General features: G+C 46.5%; 1 protein-coding gene across 2 annotated transcripts in view; it reads right to left on the bottom strand.

Moving 5' to 3' along the window:
* The window catches only part of SMYD1 (SET and MYND domain containing 1), a 45,478-nt gene extending 29,396 nt beyond the window's left edge, over nt 1-16,082 (bottom strand). For both annotated transcript variants that reach the window (XM_048510644.1, XM_048510645.1), the window contains exons 1-2: nt 15,710-16,082; nt 11,453-11,629 (exon numbers count right to left, since the gene is read on the bottom strand). In XM_048510644.1, coding sequence (XP_048366601.1) covers nt 11,453-11,629; nt 15,710-15,849 — 317 coding nt within the window. In that variant the 5' untranslated portion in view covers nt 15,850-16,082. The remainder of the gene's footprint in view (nt 1-11,452; nt 11,630-15,709) is intronic.
* Nucleotides 16,083-23,193: the final 7,111 nt, after the last annotated feature.

Below are 23,193 nucleotides of genomic sequence, written 5' to 3'. Positions count from 1 at the left end.
TCGATCTATGGCTACCAATCTTGATCCTCTTTGATCTGAGATTGCAAATGCCTTAACAGACCAGGTGATCGGGAGCAACAGCCACAGAAGGCCATTGCGTTCACATCCTACATGTGAGCTCCCAAAGGCACCTGGTGGGCCACTGCGAGTAGCAGAGAGCTGGACTAGATGGACTTTGGTCTGATCCAGCTGGCTTGTTCTTATGTTCTTATGTTCTTATGTTCTTATGTTCTTATGATCCAACCATTAACGTTGATGTCTGTCTCTTATCTTTCCCCAGAAAGGCAGGAACTCTCTTTATTCTGGGAAATTAAGGATCCCTCTGCATAATCCCGAGGGTCCATTTTTTCCTATAAGAAACCTGCTCTCCCAGTAGCTAGGGTTCAATATCTCTGGACACCCCTCTGTCTGTGATATTGTTCCATAACATGCTGTTCTTCCAGAGCTAGGTGGAGGTCGCTCAGTTCTGTTCATTGAACCATTCCACTCCAAGATCAGACGACTGTAACACTTACTTCCCCAGTGTCCTGTTCCAGACCTATCCCCTTACAACTGCTTATATTCTAGGATTGTTTGTATGTTCTGCCGCTTTGATTTTTATTGTGCGCTTGTGTACTTCCATTATAACTAAATAAAAGTTATTAAACTTTATTCACTCTCCTGCGAGTTTCTGGCAAAAGCTGACTCCAATATATATAGGCAATCGTGGTCTCACTGTTGCCTGACCTCTAGCTCAGCCAAGAGTCTGCTCCTGCTAATTCTCCACTCTAAAAGGGAGAGACTTCCCACCACTTCGGGTAACAAGTAGAGTTTCTGTGATACCCTTTTGGACGGTTTGGTTATACATACTTGTCTGCCAGACTGTACCAGTGGAGAATGCAGGAAACATAACTGCAATTGGGGTAATGCAACTAAGTGTGGTCCACATTAAGCAATGAGAAATCTAACATACAAATTGAAATAGATACAGCTATAAATATGATGCTTTAAAATCACTAGAGGTAAAAACAGCTTAAATGCTGTAAAATTGTTGTGGAGAGGCTTGATTTGGGTAGTGGGAGAGCTAATCATTAAAAGGAAAGGTGTGCAAACATTTTGGGTCATCAGGCAAATAACAGAAGAATAAAGAGTTTTTCCTTGTGTCTGGGTGCTCTCAAGTTTTATTATTATAGGAGAGGGAATAAAAATTGATCTTTTCCTGCTTTTTTTACCCCATTAATAATTATAGACATCTCTATGATGTCTGTCCTTAGTCATTTTTTTTCTAAACTGAAATGTTCCTGCCCTTCCTCATAGGAAAGTTGCCACAATCCATTAAGCATTTTGATGGTCCTCTTGTGCCCTTTTTCTAGCTTTGTAATCTTTTTGGAGATGTGACAACCACAACTGTCCCAAATCTTTACACGGTTTTCAAACTCTTCAGGAATGTTGTTTAGATTGTATTTTGGCACTTATGAATGTTTTGGTGTATTTCTTCAGCTTTAGTCTAATTTTTGACATTAACAATGCGTGGTCTGTGCCACAGTGGGGGCCTGGTCTTGTCTTAGCAAATGGAACAGGGTGTCTCCATCTCCTGCTTCTGATGACACAATCCGTTTGATGTCCATACTGGCCATTCAGTATACAATTGTTTGTTCAAGTGCCTGAAACATGCGTTTGCAATGAAGAAACTGTTAATTTCACAGGATTCTATGAGTCACTCTCCTGCTTCATTTTGTGCTCCTAGCACAAATCTGCCAACAATATTTGATTCTGCTTTTCCCCCTACTTTTGCAGTTCAGTCAGCTGTGATTATCAGTACATGTTGTTCAGGTGTGTGATCATTTTTTTCCTGGCTGTCTTTGGGTCATAAACTTGAGTGATGGTGGTGTTGATATGCTTTCCCTGAAGTCTGATTGATATGTTCAGTCAGACTTTGCCTTGCAGCTCCCGACTGCCTGCGCTACGTGTTGCCTCTCTATTAAAGCAACTCAGTTTTTTCTTCTTTTGTCATTCCCTGAGAAAAATAGTTCTTAATTTTCCGACTGAAACCCAGGCTGCTTCAGTCCCCGCCCTCCCAGGACTCAAATGCTTAAACATTCCATTTCTCATTTTACAATTTCAAGTTCATGCTTCTTCTGCTTCAGGTTCCTGTTGTGTGCTTTGAACAGCTTTGGAGTTTGCCCTTTTTGTGACTTCTGCAACCTGAGTCAACATTTTCATCAAACGACCCACCACAGCTCCAAGATCTCTTCCACTCTCATTTACAAGTTCAGACCCATCAACGTGTAAGATTTTTGTGGCTCGCATTGCACTTACAGTGAGCTTCATTTAGCACACTGTTGCCCATTCATTTAATTTGGCCACATTCTTCTGGATCTCTTTTATTTATTTATTTATTCTTTCTATTTATAAACCGCCCCATCCCCTAGGGGCTCTGGGCAGTATACAACATTCACACATACAATTAATTAAAATCAATAACAGACAATATAATACTAAAATCCGTTAAAATCTACTTAAAACAGCGGTTAATATCACAGTGACAGGCGCCCTATAATCCAATTCATTAAGATCGCCCCAACAAAAGAAGAGGGAGGGGCCAGGCTCCTCTCTAGGAGAATGGTAAGCCTTTATTGGCATAGACAGCAGTACAACAATAATAAAAACAGATTAAAAGCATATACAACATAGGATATACATGTTAGGACGAAGGAAATCTACTGGCATTTAGTAATTTCCAGGAGAAAGTCTGCCACTATCATACAGAGAGAAGGATCAGGGTTGTTCAACAAGTAGTGTAATCTAATTAAATCGTGGAGATCGGGTAAATGTAAAGGAGTGAGATTCACATACTTGGATCTGATTTCCTTGAATCTGAGACAGTGAAGTAATTGGTGGGCCAGAGATTCAACTGAGCCATCGTTACATGGGCACAATCTTTTAGCCTTTTCTTGCTTATTAAATCTGCCATGTAACAAGGCAGAAGGCGATAAATTGATTTTCGAACCTGGCGAGGCATTATGAAACTTCTCACTTTGAACAGGGTTTATTAAGCAATACAGAGTAGTGTGCTCAAAATGGCCCCATTCAAATGGGAAGAGAAAAAATACAGAGGGGGGAGCATCGCCGTTTTTCTTGCCCAGCTGCGGTGATTAAGGTGGAGAACACTCTATCCAATAGTTGACCTTTTAATTTCCTAAAAGCTTCTGAATAAGACAAAGGGCAAAGTGAATCCACTGACAGTCCGATAAGAGCCATTTTTTTTTTTTTTTTTTTTTTTTTTTTTTTTTTTTTTTTTTTTTTTTTTTTTTTCTTTCAATTATGGAAAACCAGGGGGTTGGAATGGGATTGTCAAGAGAGCAGACGGATTGGGGACCAGAGGAGTTACAGTCCGGGAGAGAAAATGAATTCGCAGCCAGAATCTTTTAAGAATCCCTCAGCCAAGCGGCTGATTCCAAGGAGTTTTGACCTAACTCCAGATTAAAAAGAGGGCTGCATAGACACGCATAATTTGGGGAATCCAGTTATCTTGTGAAAAAAATATGGATTGGAAGAGAATTCAAGGAGTAGTTAATAGCTTGAATCCAAATTGGGGACTCCCGATGAAAAAGCAATCTCGTGAGGCTTAACTTTGGCATTGAAAAAATTTGAGGGCAGGAGGAGGGATAAAGGAGTGGCGCACTGCTGTAAAGAAAAGCGTTAGTGAGTGCTGACATACTATTAGATGTGAAAGCTAGGAGGCGGCCCTTCCTCCTGGAGTTGCCCATGAAAAGGTTAAAAAAAAGGAGAATGAGAAGGCCAAGGTATTTATAGCACTTAACCTGTTGATTTGGGTGCTTTTTTCATTGCCCATGTGAGCTTCTTAAAGTGCCTAGAAGACCAATACCTTGGTTTTTTTTCATAATTAATTGTCAGTCCTGTTGGATTCACAGTAATCCACACAAGCGCTTCGATAAAGCGATCTGAGGCCAACTCTGGATCTAGAGAAGGACAAGCGTCATCTGCATAGAGCAGAATTGATACATGGGATGTGCCAGTTTTTTGGGGCATGGCTGTTCACTGCTGAGGAGGGCAGAGGAGAGGAGTCAGAAAAAAAGATTGAAGAGTGGGGGCCAGGGTACTGGCAGGGCCCTGTTTGACCCCTTTGGTAGTGGAATACTGTCTGTCAAAAGGCCCTCGTGGGAACACTTGATCCGGCAACTGGTATTTGTGTGCAATTGCCTAATTAAGAACAAGAGTCTGGCATCAATGTTAAGGGCAGCCAGTTTTGTCCAGAGAAGTTCTCTCGGCACAGAGTCAAAGGCAGCCTTTAAATCAATAAAGGCAGTGTAGAGTTTGTTATCTGCATTGATTGAATATTTACTGGCTAGGTGTAATAGCACCAAGGTGTGGTCCAGAGGAGATTTCCCCTTGCGAAAACCTGTTTGTTCATCCCCCACTGCAACGGAATGGGAAAGCCACAGCTGAAGTTTCTTCAGTAGCAATTTGGCATAAATCTTCCCTATCACTGAGAGGAGGCTGATGGGGCGAAAGTTGGCAGGCTCTGAGTGACTTCCTTTTTTATGGATGGGAAACACAGTCGCAGACAGCCAAGTCTTGGGTAGAATACCTGAACTGTTTACTTGGGTAAAAAGAGTGGCCAGGATAGGGGCCCACCAATCAGTATGAAATTTCAGAATCTCTGGAATTATAGAATCAGGGCCAGGGGGAGAATGGTAAGGTGGTAAAGTGCATAAGATGGTAGGTGCAAAAAAACAAGGGGGGGGAGGGGGAATCTTCACAATCTACACAATCTACCTTGGTTTTTACCATTAGAACATAAGAACATAAGAACAAGCCAGCTGGATCAGACCAGAGTCCATCTAGTCCAGCTCTCTGCTACTCGCAGTGGCCCACCAGGTGCCTTTGGGAGTTCACATGTAGGATGTTAGAAAAGCAATGCAGCCTTCTGTGGCACCAATTGCTCCGAGCGCCTGGACTGTTAAGGCATTTGCAATCTCAGATCAAAGAGGGATCAAGATTGGTAGCCATAAATCGACTTCTCCTCCATAAATCTGTCCAAGCCCCTTTAAAGCTATCCAGGTTAGTGGCCATCACCACCTCCTGTGGCAGCATATTCCAAACACCAATCACACGTTGCGTGAAGAAGTGTTTCCTTTTATTATGTTCTAATTCTTCCCCCAGCATTTTCAATGAATGCCCCTGGTTCTAGTGAGTTAGGAGAAAGAGAGAAAAAAATTTCTCTCTGTCAGCATTTTCTACTACCCATGCATAATTTTACCAAGACTTCAATCATATCCCCTCAGGCGCTCTCCTCTCCAAACTAAAGAGTTCTAAGCAGCTGCAGCCTTTCCTCATAAGGAAGGTGCTGCAGTCCCTCAATCGTCCTCGCCGCCTCTTCTCTGCCGCTTTTTCTATCTCTTCAATATCATTTTTTTTGAGATGTGGCTGACCAGGGCAGACACAGTGCACTCCAAGATGCGTGCTTTCCATCACAGCTTTATATAAGGGCATGACAATCTTTGCAGTTTTATTCTCAATTCCTTTTCCTAATTATCCCCAGCATAGAGTTTGCTCTTTTCACAGCTGCCATACATTGGAGTTGACATTCCCATGGAACTATCAGCTAAGGCGTAATCCCTTTCCTGGTCTGTGACTGATAGCACTGACCCCCTGTAGTATGTATGTGAAGTTTGGATTTTTTTTGCCCTATGTGCATCACTTTGCATTTTGCTACATTGAACTGCATTTGCCATTTCTTAGCCCACTCACCCCTGAACTTATCAAGGTCGCTTGGAACTCCTACGCAATCCTTTGTGGTTCTCACCACCCTACATAATTTGGTATCATCTATGACTTGGCCACCACGCATACCCACCCCTACTTCCAGGTCATTTTATGAATAGGTTAAAGAGCACTGGTCCCAATCACGGATCCTTAAGGGACTTCACTCCCTACATCTCTCCATTGTGCGAAATTTCCATTTGACACTCCACTCTTTTGCTTCCTGTTTCTCAACCAGTTTTAATCCATAGGAGGACTTCTCCCTCTTATTCCTTCATTGCTGAGTTTTTCTCAATAGTCTCTGGTGAGTGAACTTTGTCAAAAACCTTTTGGAAATCCAAGTAGACAATGTCCACTGGTTCCCCTTATCCACATGCCTGTTTACATCCCTCAAAGAACTCTAGTAAGTTTGTAAAGACAGGATCTGCCTCTTCAAAAGGCATGCTGACTCGTTCTCGGCAGGTCTTGCTTTTCTACGTGTTTTATAATTTTATTCCTTTAATGACAGATTCTACTAATTTACCTGGAACAGATGTCAAACTGACTGGCCTTTGTAATTTCCTCGGTCCCCTGTAGATCCTTTCTTAAAGGTTGGTAGTTGACATTGGCCATCTTCCAGTCTTGCTAGGGATGGAGCCTGATTTCAAGGATAAGTTGCATATTAAAGTGAGAGAAGATCCAGCAATTTCATGCTTGAGCTCTTTAAGAACTCTTGGGTGAATACAATCTGGGCCAGGGATTTGGTAACATTTAGTTTATCAATGGCTGCCAGAACTTATTCCTTATATACCACTATCTTTGTTAGTTCCTCTGATTCGCGACATAAGAAGCTTGGTCAATGTGCAAGAAGTTTCCTCACCTCCGCTTGGGTGAAGGCAGCTGCAAAGAATTCATTAAGCTTTTTCCTGCAATCCTCCTCTGTCATCTTTTAGCACACCTCTTGTTCCTTTGTCATCTAACGGGCCTACAGCTACCCTTGCTGGCTTCCATGCTTTTGATGTACTTTGAAGAACTGTTTGTTGCTGGTTTTGATGTTCACAGCCATGTGTTCCTCATAATCCTTTTTTTTGCCTCCCTTTACAGCTTAACTTGCTTCTCTTTGCCCACCATTTGTGTTCTCTCTGGTATTCTTTATCGGATTAAGTTGGACTTCCATTTTCTAAAAAGACATCTTTTTTTTCCTAATAATTTCCTCAACGTCCCTTTTGTTAACCATGGTGGCTTTCTTTTGGACTGAAGCTGCCTTTCCTAACCTGGAACACATTCCAGGCTTTTGTGACTGTGTTTTTAAATAACCTCCGGCATCTTGGACATTTTGACTCTCTTGATTTTCCTTTCAGCTTCCTCTTTTTCCTCATCTTTGAGAAATTTCCCTTTCTGAAGGCAAATGTAGCTACATTAGTAGTTGTCACTTGTTAGCATGCAGAGATACTGAATCTGACAGCATTGTGGTGGCTGTTTCCTATCTGACTCAACAACACTTGACTTCCCACGCACCAGGTCCTGGGTCCCCATAGAATTAGATCCTAGGATCACATCTCCCCTGGTTGGTTTCTACAACCATCTGCTCTAAGCCACAGTCATTTAGCATATCCAGGAATGTTTACTCTCCTTACTATGACCTGAACATGCATTTTCCAGTTTATATGGGATAGTTAAAAATGCCCATTACCACCTATTATTTTTGCTTTGTTGGCCTCTCTAATTTCTTTTTCCATCTCAGAATCCTCTTGTTAGCTTTGGTCAGAGGGCGATAATATATTCCTAATGTTAAACTATGCTTCACCCCTGGTATTGATATCCACAGTGCTTCTGTGGGGAATCAGCTCCCCCTGCATTGTCTATTTTATGTGACACTATGCTCTCTTTGATGTAGAGGGCCTCCACCCCAGCTCGCCCTGTCCTATCCTTCCTGTGAGGCCTGTAACCTGGGATGCTAACAGCATCCCACTGGTTCTCCTCATTCCACCATGTCTCTGTGATGCCCACTATATCAATGTCCTCCTTCAAAACTCTGTGCTCCAGCTCCCCCCATTTTGGAAATTAGAATGCTTCTACTATTAGCATAGAGACACTTGTATACTCTGTCTCTGTCCCTAACCTGGGATTTATGTGTTTGCCCTCTAGCCTTTTGTAGACACTATCGCCTTATCCGTACTGTGCTCTTCACTTGTATGTGGTTGATTTAAAAAAACCTCCTTCTCTGTCTGCATCCCCATGGACTCTGTATTCAGACCGAAGTCACCTCAGCTCCTGTAAACTTTCCCCAGGGATCAGTTTAAAAGCTGTTCATACCCACCTTTTAATGTTGAGCCAGCAGCCTGGTTTCCTCTTTGGTTAAGATGAAGCCACGCCCCTTTTAGTACAGGCCTGCCTTATCCCAAAAAAGGTTCCCAGTTCTAAAATCTGAAACCCTCTGCCTTGCACCACCTTCTCATCACACTTGTGAGACCCACCTGTGTCTCCGGCTTGCCTAGCTGCGCCCATGGAACAGGTAGCATTTCAGAGAATGCCACCTTGAGACCTGGATTTTTAACCTTTTTTCCTAACAGTAAATTTAGCTTCCAGAACCTCCCGGCTACATTCCCAATGTCATTGGTACCAATGTGGACCACAACTGCTGACTCCACCCCAGCACTGTCTAACAGCCTATCTAGACGTAGTGACATCCATGGCACCAGGCAGGCAGCAGTCACCATCACGGTCATCAGCCTGTCACAAACCAACTCTCTATATTCCTGATGGTCGGATCACCCACACTGCAAGGCCCCCACCTCCCGAGGGGTATCCTCAGCAGAGGATATCTGACCACCAACTAAGGAAGGGGTCCCATCTAAGGAACATCTTCCCCACCGCAGACTGTACCCTCTGTCCACCCAGACTCTCATTCTCCATGACATCTGAAGAGATGTCACCTTAGAGTGGGACCCGCTGCTGGGTCCCTGAAATTGTGTTTGTTGCCCTCTCTGCCTCTCAGCTTCTCCAGGTTCGCCACCTTGGCTTCAAGAGAAACGGACACGTTCCTTGTATGCCAGGAGCTCGTGCAGCGGGGCACGACTTCTGGCCTAGTGGCAGATAGTCATACATGTGACACTGCGTGCAAAACACTGGAAGCCCCATCCCCTGCTGGCTTCCTGCCTTCATATCTGCTTTTGTTTATATATTTAGCTATTAAACTTTTAGTCAGTTTGCCCCTTTGAGCTATCTGTACCTACTATCCCATCAAAAAATGTCCTTATTGAATTAATTAATTAATTTTAAAAAGAAGAAGTGCTTGGCCAGCTGATGCCAAGGCCTTATTCCAGAGACTGAACTAAAGCAGCTGAATGACTCACCTCAAGGCCCACAGCTAGCAGCCAGGACAAAGAGTAACCTCTGTTAACCCTGTTAAGCCCCACCTCCAGCAGTCTCAGCTCTTAGCACCCTTACAAGGAGAAAAGGCGACAACCCCTGCAAACCCCTGTTAAAAATACACTGTTTTAAAAGATGTGGCTTTGAGAAAAGCCCTCCAAAATGAACACCAGCAGGTCACTCTGCTCTTCCTGGCCAGTTGCCTTGTCCACTGAATAGTTGGTAGCATCCACAAACTTGCCCACTATACTGCTCACCCCCAAACAAATTAAAAGAACTGGACCTAGTACCAATCCATGTGGGGCCCCTCGGCTCCCTTTCCTTCGCTGTGAGAACTTTCCATGTAGTTCTATTTTCCATTTCCTTTTCCTTAACCAATTTGTAATCCATAAAAACCTTTCCTTTTTTCATTACTGTTAAGCTTATTCGCTAGTCCTTGATGAACTCCCAAAAGTCACAGGCCTTTTGAAGGTCCAAGTATAAAATGTCTGTGGGTTCACCCTTGTCCACATTCCTGTTAACCTTCTCAAAGAACTCCAAATAATTGGTTTGGTTTGTAGAACCCATGCTTATTTCCCCTCAGCTGAATTTGTTCCTCTGTGTGTCTGATATGGTCTGTAATTTCCTGGATTCCCTTTGGACTCCCTTTTAAAAACTGGTGTAACATTTGCTATAATCCAGTCCTTCAGTTTTAGGAATACATTACATTACTAATCAATATAATTAACTATTTCACCTCTGAGTTCCTTAAGAACCCTCATTTGAATGCCATCTGGACTTAGAGACATGTTAATATTTAATTTTGGCCAATAGTCCCAGAACTCCATCTTTCTTCAACTCAGTTTAACTTCCTCCTTCAGTAATTCTTCTTAAAAACAGAAGCTTAAGCAATTGGCACTGGCCTTGTATTTTACATAGTTGAGACATAAATAATGTATTTGTTTTCTCTCCTTGTCAGGCGCCCTGGGCGGGGTCCCGGCCGGGACCCCTGTTGCCAACCCGCCTTCCCCTGCCTGGGTGCTGGAATTCCCGGCCTCACTCCCGGTGTCCGGGGAGTGGACTAAGTGGGACAGCCGCTTCAGCCACAGCTTGAGCCGGCTGCCCACAGCTGACCCAGGGTGCGCAGGAAGTTTGGGAGGAGGAGTGGGGAAGTTCCCCTGCCAGCCTCTGGACTGCTGGCTGCTTCTCCCCTCTCAGCTCTTGCGCCCTCTGCCCAACCACCAACTCTTCCTTTCTCTACGTTCTGTTTCCCCAACAACTGGTCCTCTCCTGACCCCGAACTTTCCCCTCGTCACGCTTTCCACTTCTCCTTTCCTTACACCCACCCCCACACACCTCCCCTCCTCCTCCTCTGTTCTCTCCCTCGTCGCCCGTCCTCTTCCGCCTTTTATTGCCTCCGCAGCCTGCCTGCCGGATAAGGACCCCACCCCCGCACTCAGCCCAACAGGGCTCAGCTGGCCCGCCGGGCTCAGCTGCGGCTCGGCCCCGTCGGCGCGGCGCTCCCCGCCTCCGAGGCTCCCGCCGGCCTCGCCAGCCGGCGAGAGCCCGGGGAAACGCTCCCGTCCCCCGTTGCCCGGGCGGTCGGCCCTGGAGCGCGCCCGCATCTTGCCGGCGTCGCGTCGGGGTTCCCCCGTCGACACGCCGTCCTGAGGCGCGGAGGAAGCGCCGGCTGGCTGACGGCGGGGCCGCGAGTCCGGGGAGGGGGTGGGAGCTTCCCCCGCACCCGGACACTCCTGTCTCCCTGTCTTCCTTTAGCAATCCTTTTATTCCATAGTCATCCATTGACCCAACTGCCCTGGCCATCTTCCTGCTTCTGATATTTGAAGAAATGCTTATTGTTTATCTTATTTTTTAGCAATCTGCTCCTCATTTTTTTGTTCACCTTCCTGTATACTTACTTCTGTCTCCCAAAACCTGTGCTCCCTCCCTTCTGCTCACCTTACTCGGGTAAACCTTCCACTTGTTGAATGAAGCTTTCTTGTCTTTTATAGTTTCCTTGAGTTTGGCATCAATTAGTGTAGTTTTAAAACATCCTACAGGAATTTGGACTCTTCTAATTCCCTCTCTTAACTTCCTTCTGTCTAATCCCCTCATTTTTTTTAAAGTTCCTTCTCTTGAAATCAGATATGATTGTTTGAGGATTTGGGGAAAACTTTCCATAAATATGAAACCTGAATCTCCCAGAATTTCCCAAGCTGGAGTTGACAATCCTGCCCTCCGAAAACTAATAGACAGCTTACTTAGCAGGATTAGAAAGCCATTGGCACAACTATCAAAACAGGTTACTAGGATCTGTGGGACTGTGGGACTGGCATCTGGCATACGTGTCTCTCACCGGATGTTTTCGTTGGGTGCCTTCCCATGCTTCTTGAGGACTGTGCACTCGCTCTTGTGTTTCACCCAGCCATCCTTCTGGCAGGTCCGGTCACAGTAATGAGCAAACTTGCACTGGCCACAACGGTGGAGTTTCTCATGCCTCTTGAAGCAAGTGTGGCAGACGAGGTGAGTAAGGCTGGAAAGAGGAAGGAAGAAGCAGCAGCAAAAGTACTTTATTAGGTCTACCCCCCAATGGAGGGAATGTGAAACACAGAGCAATTATTAATTCAGTCTCTCAAACAGAATACAGCTGAATAAGGGTTCGCAACCACAGGCCCAGCCATTCCAGGACCTGTGGCAGAGAAGCCACGAGACAGCTGCTCCAGCCTACTAAGATGTCCCACTATCAGACACTGAGCCCTGTGCACCATTCCCCAGGATTTTCTGAGTGCCGTTCATTGACAAAATGGTATAAGGTTTGGAATCCATGCCCAATGAGGAGAGACTTGGGTATGTTTGGTCTGGAGAAGAGAAGGTTAAGGAGCGACATGATAGCTATGTTTAAATATTTGAAGGAATGCCATGTCGAAGAGGGAACAAGCTTGTTTTCTGCTGCCTCAGAGAGTAGGACACGGAGTAATGGATTCAAGTTGAAGGAAAAGAGATTCCACCTAAACATTAGGAAGAACTTCCTGACAGTCAGGGCTGTTTGGCAGTGGAATTCACTGCCTTGGAGAGTGATGGAGTCTCCTTCTTTGGAGGTTTTTAAACAGAGGCTGGATGAACATATGTTGTGAGTGCTTTGATTGCATTTTCCTGCAAGGCAGGGGGTTGGACTTGATGGTTCGGGTAGTCTCTTCCAACTTTATGATTCTATGATCCTGAATCTGGTTCCTAATTTTAGTTTCTGATTAGACGTGCCTGCCACAAATGAACATGTGGATCCTTTTATTATTACAGATGCATGATAACAGCCAGCCAGCCAATTTGTTTTGTTGGGATATTTGGTTTCGATCAGGGTCATGTGTCTGTGGGCCCCTGAACAAGTCTTTCTCCAGGGACCCACAGTGGCTAACGGCAGTCCTGGTTCTTGGCACAACTTAAATACTTAATTTCAGGTACAAAGTCCAGGGTGTGTTCAGTTTCATCTGTTATAGCAAATTCCCCTTAAAGACTAACAGATTTATTGCTGCTTGTGGTTTCACAGATGAAATCTAAATCCTCACATGCACGAGGTGAAGTTAACAGATATAATAATACCAATTGATAAAGGGAAGGAATGGGAATAGTGGGGTTAAAATGCCATGAAATATAAAAGATATCGTTGGCTCAGTGTTCATTCCCAGCAGCTTTAATGGTATCTGTTGCACAAAAAGGGAAGTAGTCCTAACACCCATTAAAATGATTTATGCTGTGGAGTGATAATATTTATTCATTACAAGGGATTGCATTTAATAAAAATATAGACAATATGTCTCAGTGAGCGACTGCCCCTGGCCCTGCTCTGCTCTGCTCCTGGCCTCCGGACCTGTGCTGCCCCGGGGGCCCTTTCCACAAGGGATGTCGTGAGCTACCATTTCTCTTGAGGAATTTCAATCATATTCTGAATTGGACTAAGACTGAACACCTGTTGCTTTCTCCAGCTATGCACCTGAAGCAGGGAAAGAGATAAGTGTCACCCACATGCCTCCTGTCCACCACAAAACAATAGTATCATGAATCCAGTACTTATTTTGGAGCACCATTTCCCTCCGTCTCAAGCTGGGTCCATATTTCACAAACTAATTCCATGTTGCCCCAAAATTATAAACATTAAACCCAGAGAGGTTTAACCTCCACAGTCACGAGCACTTTATCTAAGCAACAGCAAAATGTGTTCTGCCTACTCCATAGCCCTGCTTATAAAGAAAGATGCATAATTCTCTTCTTATGAAGCAAAGTGTGGCTGCTGGTATCACATCAAGCAGACTGAGGTCAGCTGCACCCATCCATCTCCTGGCTGGCGCATGAGATCTGTGCACCGAGAGCCTCTCTTGATCCTGCCCTTGAGTGAGGAGCCGCCCATCCTCAGCTCTACTTGCCAGGACTTGTCAGCACTGGTGCTCCAGCAGACGTGGCTCACAGAACATGGTTGTCAGGAGTGAGCTTTGCTGGGCCCTGAGTGGAGACGAGGCTTTGGCAACCGAGCCTGCTCCTCCTGCACCAGGGGTGTAGCTAGGGTAAATGGAGCCCGGGGCAAAATCTGAGTTTTGAATAGCCACTTCCCACGGCAAGACGTCCCCCCCCACGACCAAACAACATTTTTTGCACCAGGTCATCTCAAAGTCACCATCGCATTATAGAACATGCCCCAACACACAAATCTGAACACACCCAGGACTCCCTAGTTTAAACAACATTGAAAGTGAAACAGCATCACTTTTAATGTTGTTTAAACTACAGAGCCCAGATTCTCCTTTTAAATCCACCTTAAGGGGATTCTCTGGGCTCCCTAGTTTAAACAACATTGAAGGTGATGCTGTTTCAGCGGATTCCCCACCCCAAACAGCATCATTTTCAATGTTGATTATTGTGAGTTTTCTGGGCTGCGTGGCCGTGGTCTGGTATATCTTGTTCCTAATGTTTCACCTGCATCTGTGGTTGGTATTTTCAGAGGTGTATCACAGAGAGTCTATTATACACTGTGTCCAGCCTTCTCTTATAAAACTTCTCTCTGTGATACACCTCTGAAGATGCCAGCCACAGATGCAGGCAAAATGTTAGGAACAAGATCTACCAGACCATGGCCACACAGCCTGTAAAACTCACAACTACCAGTTGAATCTGGTTTTGAATGCCTTCAACAATACTTTCAATGTTTTTTTTAATCTAGGGAGCCCAGATTCTCCCTTTAAATCCACTCCAAAGGAGGTGGATTTAAAGAGAACCTGGGGAAAAATTGAGGGTGCCTGTCAGGGGAGCAATGTTTAAGCTAACAGTGCCACGCAAACTTTTTAGGGCTATCTTCAGGAGACTCTCCTGATAGGAAACCACCCAGGTTTAGTGAAGTTTGGTTCAGGAAGCCCAAAGTTAGGGGCCCGAAAAAGGGTAGTCCCATATACCATTAGCTCCAATTGGAAACAATGGGGGATGGAGGCACCCTTTTGGGGGTCCATAACCTGGGACTCCCTGAACTCCAACCTTCACCCCAAACTGGAGTGGTATCAGTAGGAGAACTATCCTTATGATACCACCTAGGTTTGGCAGTGACACAGTGTTGATTCAGGGGGTCCAAAGTTATGGACCCTCAAAATGGTAGCCCCATTTACTATTAGCTCCCATTGGAAACAATGGAGTATGGGGTCACCCATTTTGGGGGTCCATAACTTTGGACCCCCTGAACCAAACTTCACCAAACTTGGCTGGTATCATCAGGAGAGTCACCTGACAATAGCCTGAAATTTTGGTGCCACTAGCCCTGGGGTAGGGAACCTGCGGCTCTCCAGATGTTCAGGAACTACAATTCCCATCAGCCCCTATCAGCATGGCCAATTGGCCATGCTGGCAGGGGCTGATGGGAATTGTAGTTCCTGAACATCTGGAGAGCCGCAGGTTCCCTACCCCTGCACTAGCCTAAAAGCCGTACCCCCTGCAGGCCAAAAATGGAAAAAACCCTGAAAAATAGAAAAAGCCACAAACGAGCCTGCAATTTTTGCGCCTACCACAAGGGGGCGCCCGGGGCACTTGTCCCCGGATGTCCCCATGGTAGCTACGCCTCTGTCCTGCACCTCGGAAGTGCCAAGGCAGACTAAGAGAGGCAGACTTCTCTGGGGCACCGCGCTTTGGGGACACTAGCGGCCTTTAGTAGCCTCTGCAGCAGCCAGCAGCTGCAGTGAGATCCCCAAGAGGCCCCCGGCAGCTCAAGTCCAGTTGGTGGGAACAAATGCTTCCACACATATGGATTTTATTTTTTAATTGTTTTATGGTCTCATAAACCACACCAGGATATATACGGCAGGATACAAACCAATCAGTCACTTCAGTCTTTACACAATCCTGTAAGGCTTGTCAGAAAGCTGGTGCTGAGAGCCCGACTGAGGCTGGCAGAGCCCGACTCTGTCCCTCCTGGGGCTGCCCAGAGCAGAGCTCGCTCCTCCCTCTGCTCAGGATGCTCCAGTCTGCTCTCCTCTCCTGGGGTGCCTGGCTCCTCAAGAGAGGCAGGGCCCAGTGCTCTCCCCATGAAGGCTGTGATGGGCATTCCCACCTGGAGCCAGGCCCAGCCTTCCAGCCTGCTTACCTGTCGAAGACCACCGCAGCATAAGCGCGCTCTGCAAAGATGACGTCTCCTGCCCACAGTTCCTTCACGGCCTTCAAGCCCCGGCCTTTGCCTTCTGAGCTGAAGAGCTCCACCGTCTCCGCCATGCCTTCCTTGGGCATGTCAGCACAGCCGGGGCTTGCCACACCAATGGCTTCAAGTGGCTCAAAGCTCTTATCGCTCCTGCTATTTGAATGTCTTCCAGCCCGTGGAGGGTCAGTCCTATATATGGGCTGCCCCTTCTTCTTCCCCAACCAGGACAATGTTTCCCAAGGGAAGGGGAAGGGGGCCTCTCGCAGCAAAGGACAGTGAGGGCCGAGGGGGCGGCTGTGCTCTGCCAGGGTTTGCTTTACTGGGTCACTCTTCCAGAATGAGAATCCTTATGGACGAATGGTTGCATCATGTAGTTTCCATCCTCCAATCAGGAAGGGTATGGAGGGTTCTGGAAAGGAGTATTTTTAGAAGGCAACTGCTTCTGTCTGTCACGGGCCGACAGCTGAAGTGGCCCTGGAGATATGCTGCACGGGGCTATCTGGCCGCCTTCATCCAGAAACCAAACAATGCTACATTTGTTTGACATACTGTGTAAGTTATGTGGGGCTGTAGCTGCCGTTCAGAGCCCTCAGACAGAGACAGACAATATGGGGCAGGAAAGTGGCAGAGCTGTTGCTGCCTGGACAGAAACAGGTCAGATTGGAAGCCCCCGAGGAGAGTGCTGGCACCCCTTGCTGAAGCAGACACGGCACCATTCCTTGATGTTAGGGTCAATAACAAAAATAACAGACCATTTGGGAATTTCATTTATATGCTGTACCACAAAAAGTTGAATTCTGAAAAGAGAAGCATGGAATCCTGCAGTTCAACGCTTTGTAAATTAAGCAAATAGGTATCATATGATCACAGAGCTGGAAGGGGCCATACAGGCCATCTAGTCCAGCCCCCTGCTCAAGGCAGTGAAAGGAACGCACTTGAAGGGTAAGGAGGGCCAGGGCTGGCAGGCAGCACAAAGGCCTCTATCCCTCGGCATGGCATTCATCACTTCTCCCCTTGTCCTTTTCAAGGCACGTAGGCAAATAGGGTTGGCAGTATGTAAGAAAAGCCACACTGGATCACGTCAAGGTCCATCCATGTCTAGGAATCCCACATGGGCAAAATTAATGGCAACAGCCTTCCCTTGCAGCATTTCTCTGGTAGTTGATGCTGAGAGGTATACTGTCCCTCTCCATTAACTTATCTAACTCCCCTTTAAAGCAATATGTGCCGATGATAATCAATATGTTTTGTGCTGGTGATTTTTTTTAGTATGTGTGGTACAAAGAAAAGAAGTCATTACCAACACGATCTCAACTGTGCTGCTCGTTATTGCCCATAGGCCATTTATAAATGCAACAAAACATGGCAGTGTTGTAATGGAGATGCAAAATCAACATTCCAAATAGTCATAAATAGCCCACTTTACAGTATAGCCACATGGGAGAAAACATTAATTAATGCTCCATTAGACCTAATAGTAATGTTGATTGACTAATTTAGACTTCATAGGCTGTGCTACCTTCCTTATAAGGCCTAAATATTCTCTCTCTCTCTCTCTCTCTCTCTCTCTCTGGGGCAGGGAATGGCTCTTTTGATAGTAAAGGTTGCTGACCTCTGGCCGAGAACATCTCAGCCACTGCTTGAAGAATGTCAGAGGAACTCATCACCTCACCAGGCAGCCAATTCCACAGTTGAATAACTCTTACCATAAAAAAATGTTTTCCTAATATCCAGCCTTCCTGCCTGTAATTTATACCCATGAGTGTGAGCCTGTCAGGATGCCATTTGCTGGGAGGGGGGAGTGTTGGGGAGAGCTGTTGCTGTTGCAGGGGCTGCTACTCTGTTTCTCTGGCCTTGGAGCTCTCAGACTGGACTCTTGCTGCTGCCTTGGTTCACACGTGGGGGTGGGGATTTGCTACAACATGTTATCAACAGTTTTGGTGCCCTTTCGCCAGAACTGTCTTTTGCTGTTACTCTCATGTCTTCAATAAAATCCTTGAACCCATCAAGAGAGTCATTGTCTGAAGGGGGGGTTGACATTAAGACAGTTCTGTATTGTTACTGTTGCCAACTTCGTGCTCCCATCGCCGGCTGAAGCTGCGCACGTTTTTTCAATGATTATGGCCTTTCTTCAAGGACTTCAGGCATGCCTCAGCAGAGTCCGACTCTTGAAGACATTGTTGCCCAGTATGTGGAGGGAGATCTGAACTCTGAGGCTTTGAAGTCTGACACTGCTTCGGCAGCCCCCACTAGCCAGCCGTCTCTCGAAGTTAGAAGGAGTACGTTCGGGCTGGCTAGAGGGGCAACTTTGGGTTCGCTGCGAGAGGAACCCCATACTCCCGGACGGTAGCAATTGGATTACAAAAACATACAGTGGAACGATCCTGGTGGGGGAGCACAACCTCGGCCCTTTGTGGAAACGTGGTCCAAGTGACGGAAAAGTGCAGCATGGCTTAATTGACCAGTGACTACTGTTGCGGGATGCAAGTCCAAATCTGACACTTGGAGTGACACTCAGAGGTTGGCCGGCCGGCCAGCAGGCTCAGAAGAGGAGCGAATACCAGGCCAAGATCCGTAAACGACGCAGGGATATGGAGCTACGCCAGTCAAGCCCGACTAGCAGCTCGCAACCCACCAGCAGATGGTAACCAGCCAGACACCACTCCTACTCAGCAGGATAATACAGCCCAGTCCGGTCAGCAGACGGCCGTGGCAGCTGGCACACAGGCAGGGGGAATGGCGCCCCCTGCCTCGACCTGCACCACCAATGCTGCCTGCTCCAATGGTGCCAGAGGCCCAGTGCCAGAGCCTTGTAGGCAACTGAATGTGAGATTCGATGGCACCCCTCACCGTCTGCCTTATTGTCTGGTGCAGGTGGATGCCCACATGCAAGACCATGGCCGACTGCGTGCCAGTGAAGTGGGAAGGGCTCATGATGTGGGAGGGGCCAGCCACAGACAGGTATGTGGGACTGTTTCATCACCAGGCCCCCAAACTTTGAACGTTCCAACAGTTTATGGTGGCACTTCGAAAATCTGTTCTTGGGGGAGCAAGCCAAGAGAGAGATTATGCATATAGTTTGTGGAATTCTCCAAGAGCTTTCAGGCTTTGGCTAGCAAAATTCCCGATGGGCCAGAACCGGTGCTTTTAAAGAAGTCCTGCATCCTGAACCCTGATACCTTGATGGAATGGATTGTGTTGGCTGGGGAAACAGAAACGAGAATGATGGATGTCCGGAGTTATGATAGTAAGTCTTTTCCCGGTCACCGTCAGGGGCAAGTGGCCCCAACGGGACTTCATAGAGCAGTGATGGTGAACCTTTTCGAGACCGAGTGCCCAAATTGCAACCCAAAACCCACTTACTTATCGCAAAGTGCCAACATGGCAATTCAACCTGAATACTGAGGTTTTAGTTTAGAAAAAACGGTGGGCTCTGAGGCTTGCGTTACCCAGGAGTAAGCTTGGTGGTAGTCAGTGGCTTTGCTTTGAAGCAACCGTGCAACTCTTCCAACGGATGAATCATGACCCTAGGAGGGTTTTCTCAGAAGCAAGCCCCATTGCCAGCAACCGAGCTTACTCCCAGGTAAAGGATCGTGCTTTAGTTCTTCGCATGAAAATCAGTGGGGTTTAACAGCGCTTAACAAGGTTACCTACACTGCTTCCCCAAAACTGGGTCTTAGGTTTAATGCTAATAATCAAGTCCAGCAGCCCAGGCCAGCCTAGATGTGTGTGTGTGGGGGGGGGGGCATTCTGTTTACGCGTGCCCACAGAGTGGGCTCTGAGTGCCACCTCTGGCACCCAAGCCATAGGTTCGCTACCACTGTCATAGAGTCACCAGCCGCCAGCCTGTGGTACCCAAAGAGACGCCCTACACCTGCTGGGGCTCTGTCTGTATTGCGGGGATAGTGGTCATCTAGCTGCAACCTGCCCAGCAAAGCCAGCGGCCAAAGGCCCCATCCAGCAATGGGGAAAAGAGCCTGTCGCGTCCAAGCCAAGCAAGCCTAAAAAGGGGTTCTCGAAAATGGCTTTAAAATCAAATTTGGTTGGTGCAGATTCCAAAGAGGAAGCGATGAGGGTTGGATTCGTGACTGATGTGCGCCGCCAGGATCCTCCAGCCCAGGCTGCCGAATGGGTGAGTGATGACCGGGGATCCCTAGTACTGCCCATGATTGTCACCAACTCCCCAAAAGGACCCCGGATGATGGTACAGGCCCAGGTTGACTCAGGATGCTCACACTGCCTTATGGATCCCAGTGTGGTTGAAGGACTGGGTCTCACTCCAATCCCCCTCTGCAGAACCACCCAATTTATGCAAATGGATGGTCGCCCGATGGAGGGGCCTCCAGCAGCTTTCAAAACTGAAAAGATTTTAATTCAATGTGCCCAACATTGCCGCCGCATTTTGATCATTGCTAACATGCCAAATACCCTGTAATGCTGGGAATGTCCTGGTTGGAGGAACACGATCCAACCAGCAAATGGGCGGATCGCATGTTATGGTTCACCGGTCCTTCTTGAGGGAGTCATGTCCACTCAACCCCCCCCCTCCTCCAACCAGCGCAGAAGGGACAGCGAGGCTGGCTGCCTCCGTGGAGAGTCCGTCTGAGACGGTTACTGGCATTCCAAGGCCCTATCGTGATCTAAGTCAAGTTTTCGAAGAGAAGGAGTGTGATTTGTTGCCACCACATTGCAAAACTGACTGTAAAATTGAATTAGTCCAGGAGTCAAATTATCCAAGGACCGCCTCTACCCCATGAGTCTGGCGAAGGATGCCGCCTGTTGGGAATTTCTGGATAAAAATCTAGCATGGAACTTTATTCGGAAAGCCACCAGCAGCTTCGCTGCTCCGGTGCTATTTGTTAAGAAGAAGGACAGATCCCTTCGCTTATGTACTGACTACCGAAGTCTTAATGCTGTCTCTAACTCCAATAAATGCTCCCTTTCCCTGATCAAGGACTTATCGACTAGTTTGGGGAAGGGATGGTTGTTTACTAAGCTGGATTTACAGGAAGCCTGTTACCGTGTTAGAATAGTGAAGGCTACGAACATTTAACTGCCATTAACACACATTATGGACAATCTGAATATCAAGTGATGCCTTTCAGGACCTGGTGTGGGAAGTCAGTGTTGTTGAGCCAATAGGGAACAGCGACCACAATTCTGTCAGATTCAGTATCTCTGCATGCGAACAAGTGACAACTACTAATGTAGTTACATTCGCCTTCAGAAAGGGAAATTTCTCAAAGATGAGGGGGATAGTGCACAGGAAGCTGAAAGGGACAATCAAGAGAGTCAAAACTGTCCAAGATGCTTGGAGGTTATTTAAAAACACAGTCTTAAAAGCTCAGCTGGAATGTGTTCCGCAGGTTAGGAAAGGCAGCGCCCAGTCCCAAAGAAAGCCACCATGGTTAACAAGGGAGGTTGAGGAAATTATTAGGAAAAAAAGATGTCTTTTAAAAAATGGAAATCCAACTTAACTGATGAAGAATACCAGAGAGAACACAAATGGTGGCAAAAGAGAAGCAAGTTAGCTGTAAGGGAGGCAAAAAAGGATTATGAGGAACGCATGGCTGCGAACATCAAGACCAGCAACAAGCAGTTCTTCAAGTACATCAAAGCAGGAAGCCAACTAGGGAAGCCATAGGCCCATTAGATGACGAAGAAACAAAAGGTGTGCTAAAAGATGACAGGGAGATTGCAGAGAAGCTGAATGGATTCTTTGCATCTGTCTTCAGAAATGCCAAATGCAGTTCAATGTAGCAAAATGTAAAGTGATGCACATAGGGGCAAAAAATCCAAACTTCACATACATGCTACGAGGGTCAGCGCTATCAGTCACAGACCAGGAAAGGGATTTGGACGTCTTAGTTGATAGTTCCATGGGAATGTCAACTCAATGCATGGCAGCTGTGAAAAAGGCAAACTTTATGCTGGGGATAATTAGGAAAGGAGTTGATAATAAATCTGCAAGGATTGTCATGCCCTTATATAAAGCCATGGTACGACTGCACTTGGAGTACTGTGTTCAGCTCTGGTCGCCACATCTCAAAAAGGATATCGAAGAGATAGAAAAAGTGCAGAGAAGGGCAACGAAGATGATTGAAGGATTGGAGCACCTTCCTTATGAGGAGAGGCTGCAGTGTTTGGGACTCTTTAGTTTGGAGAGGAGGCGGCTGAGGGGGGATATGATTGAAGTCTACAAAATTATGCATGGGGTAGAAAATGTTGACAGAGAGACATTTTTCTCTCTTTCTCACAATACTAGAACCAGGGGGCATTCATTGAAAATGCTGGGGGGAAGAATTAGGACTAATAAAAGGAAACACTTCTTCACACAACCTGTGATTGGTGTTTGGAATATGCTGCCACAGGAGGTTGTGATGGCCACTAACCTGGATAGCTTTAAAAAGGGCTTGGACAGATTTATGGAGGAGAAGTCGATCTATGGCTACCAATCTTGATCCTCCTTGATCTCAGATTGCAAATGCCTTAGCAGACCAGGTGCTCAGGAGCAGCAGCAGCAGAAGGCCATTGCTTTCACATCCTGTATGTGAGCTCCCAGTGGCACCTGGTGGGCCACTGCAAGTAGCAGAATGCTGGACTAGATGGACTCTGGTCTGATCCAGCAGGCTAGTTCTTATGTTCTTAAGCGGAGCTCCTGGGGTTTTCATGAGCCTCATCCAAGATTTACTATTCAAGGGAGTGGTGGTATACTTAGATGATGTGCTCATTTACTCTCAAAATGAGGAATCCCATGTGCGATTGGTGAGAGAGCTGCTAAAGAGACTCACGAACAACTCTCTCTTTGTTAAATTATCCAAATGTGCCTTCCACCAAGAGAAATTGGATTTCTTGGGCTGTTGTATTTTTGGTGCGGGGGTGGAGATGGACTCTTCCAAGGTCCAAGGTGTGTGGCGGTGGCCATCGCCCTCTACCCGCAAACAATTGCAATCCTTTTGGGGATTTGCTAACTTTTACCGGAACTTTATTTCTGAGTTTGCTGAACTTGTTTTGCCCCTCACTGATTTGCTCCGCACTAAGGGAAAAGGACCCTCCGCTTCATGTCCCAACGCACATCTGGGGTGGTCGGATGTTTGCCAAAATGAACTTGATGCCCTTAAACTGGCATTTACATTCCAAAACATGTACTGGCTCTGAAGTGACTGGATTGTGGGGGATAAGGAAATGGGGGCAATCAAACAGGCTTTATCCACTTGGAGACACTGGTTGGAGGAAGCAGAAACTTCATTGAAAGTGTGGACTGATCATAAAAATCTGGCTGCTCTGAGTATCCTGGGTTGCCTATCAGCTAAGCTGATTTCTTTTCTCGCTTCAACTTCACCATTCACTTTTTCCCGGGCAAATCCAGCCATTTGGCGGACTCTTTTCTCCCGCCTCCTGGAGTGGGTGGCTGAAGGGATGGAGTTGCAGGC

This window comes from Sphaerodactylus townsendi, linkage group LG11 (assembly GCF_021028975.2).
Source record: "Sphaerodactylus townsendi isolate TG3544 linkage group LG11, MPM_Stown_v2.3, whole genome shotgun sequence".
NCBI lineage: Eukaryota > Metazoa > Chordata > Lepidosauria > Squamata > Sphaerodactylidae > Sphaerodactylus > Sphaerodactylus townsendi.
This window is presented reverse-complemented; position numbering and strand designations above follow the sequence as displayed.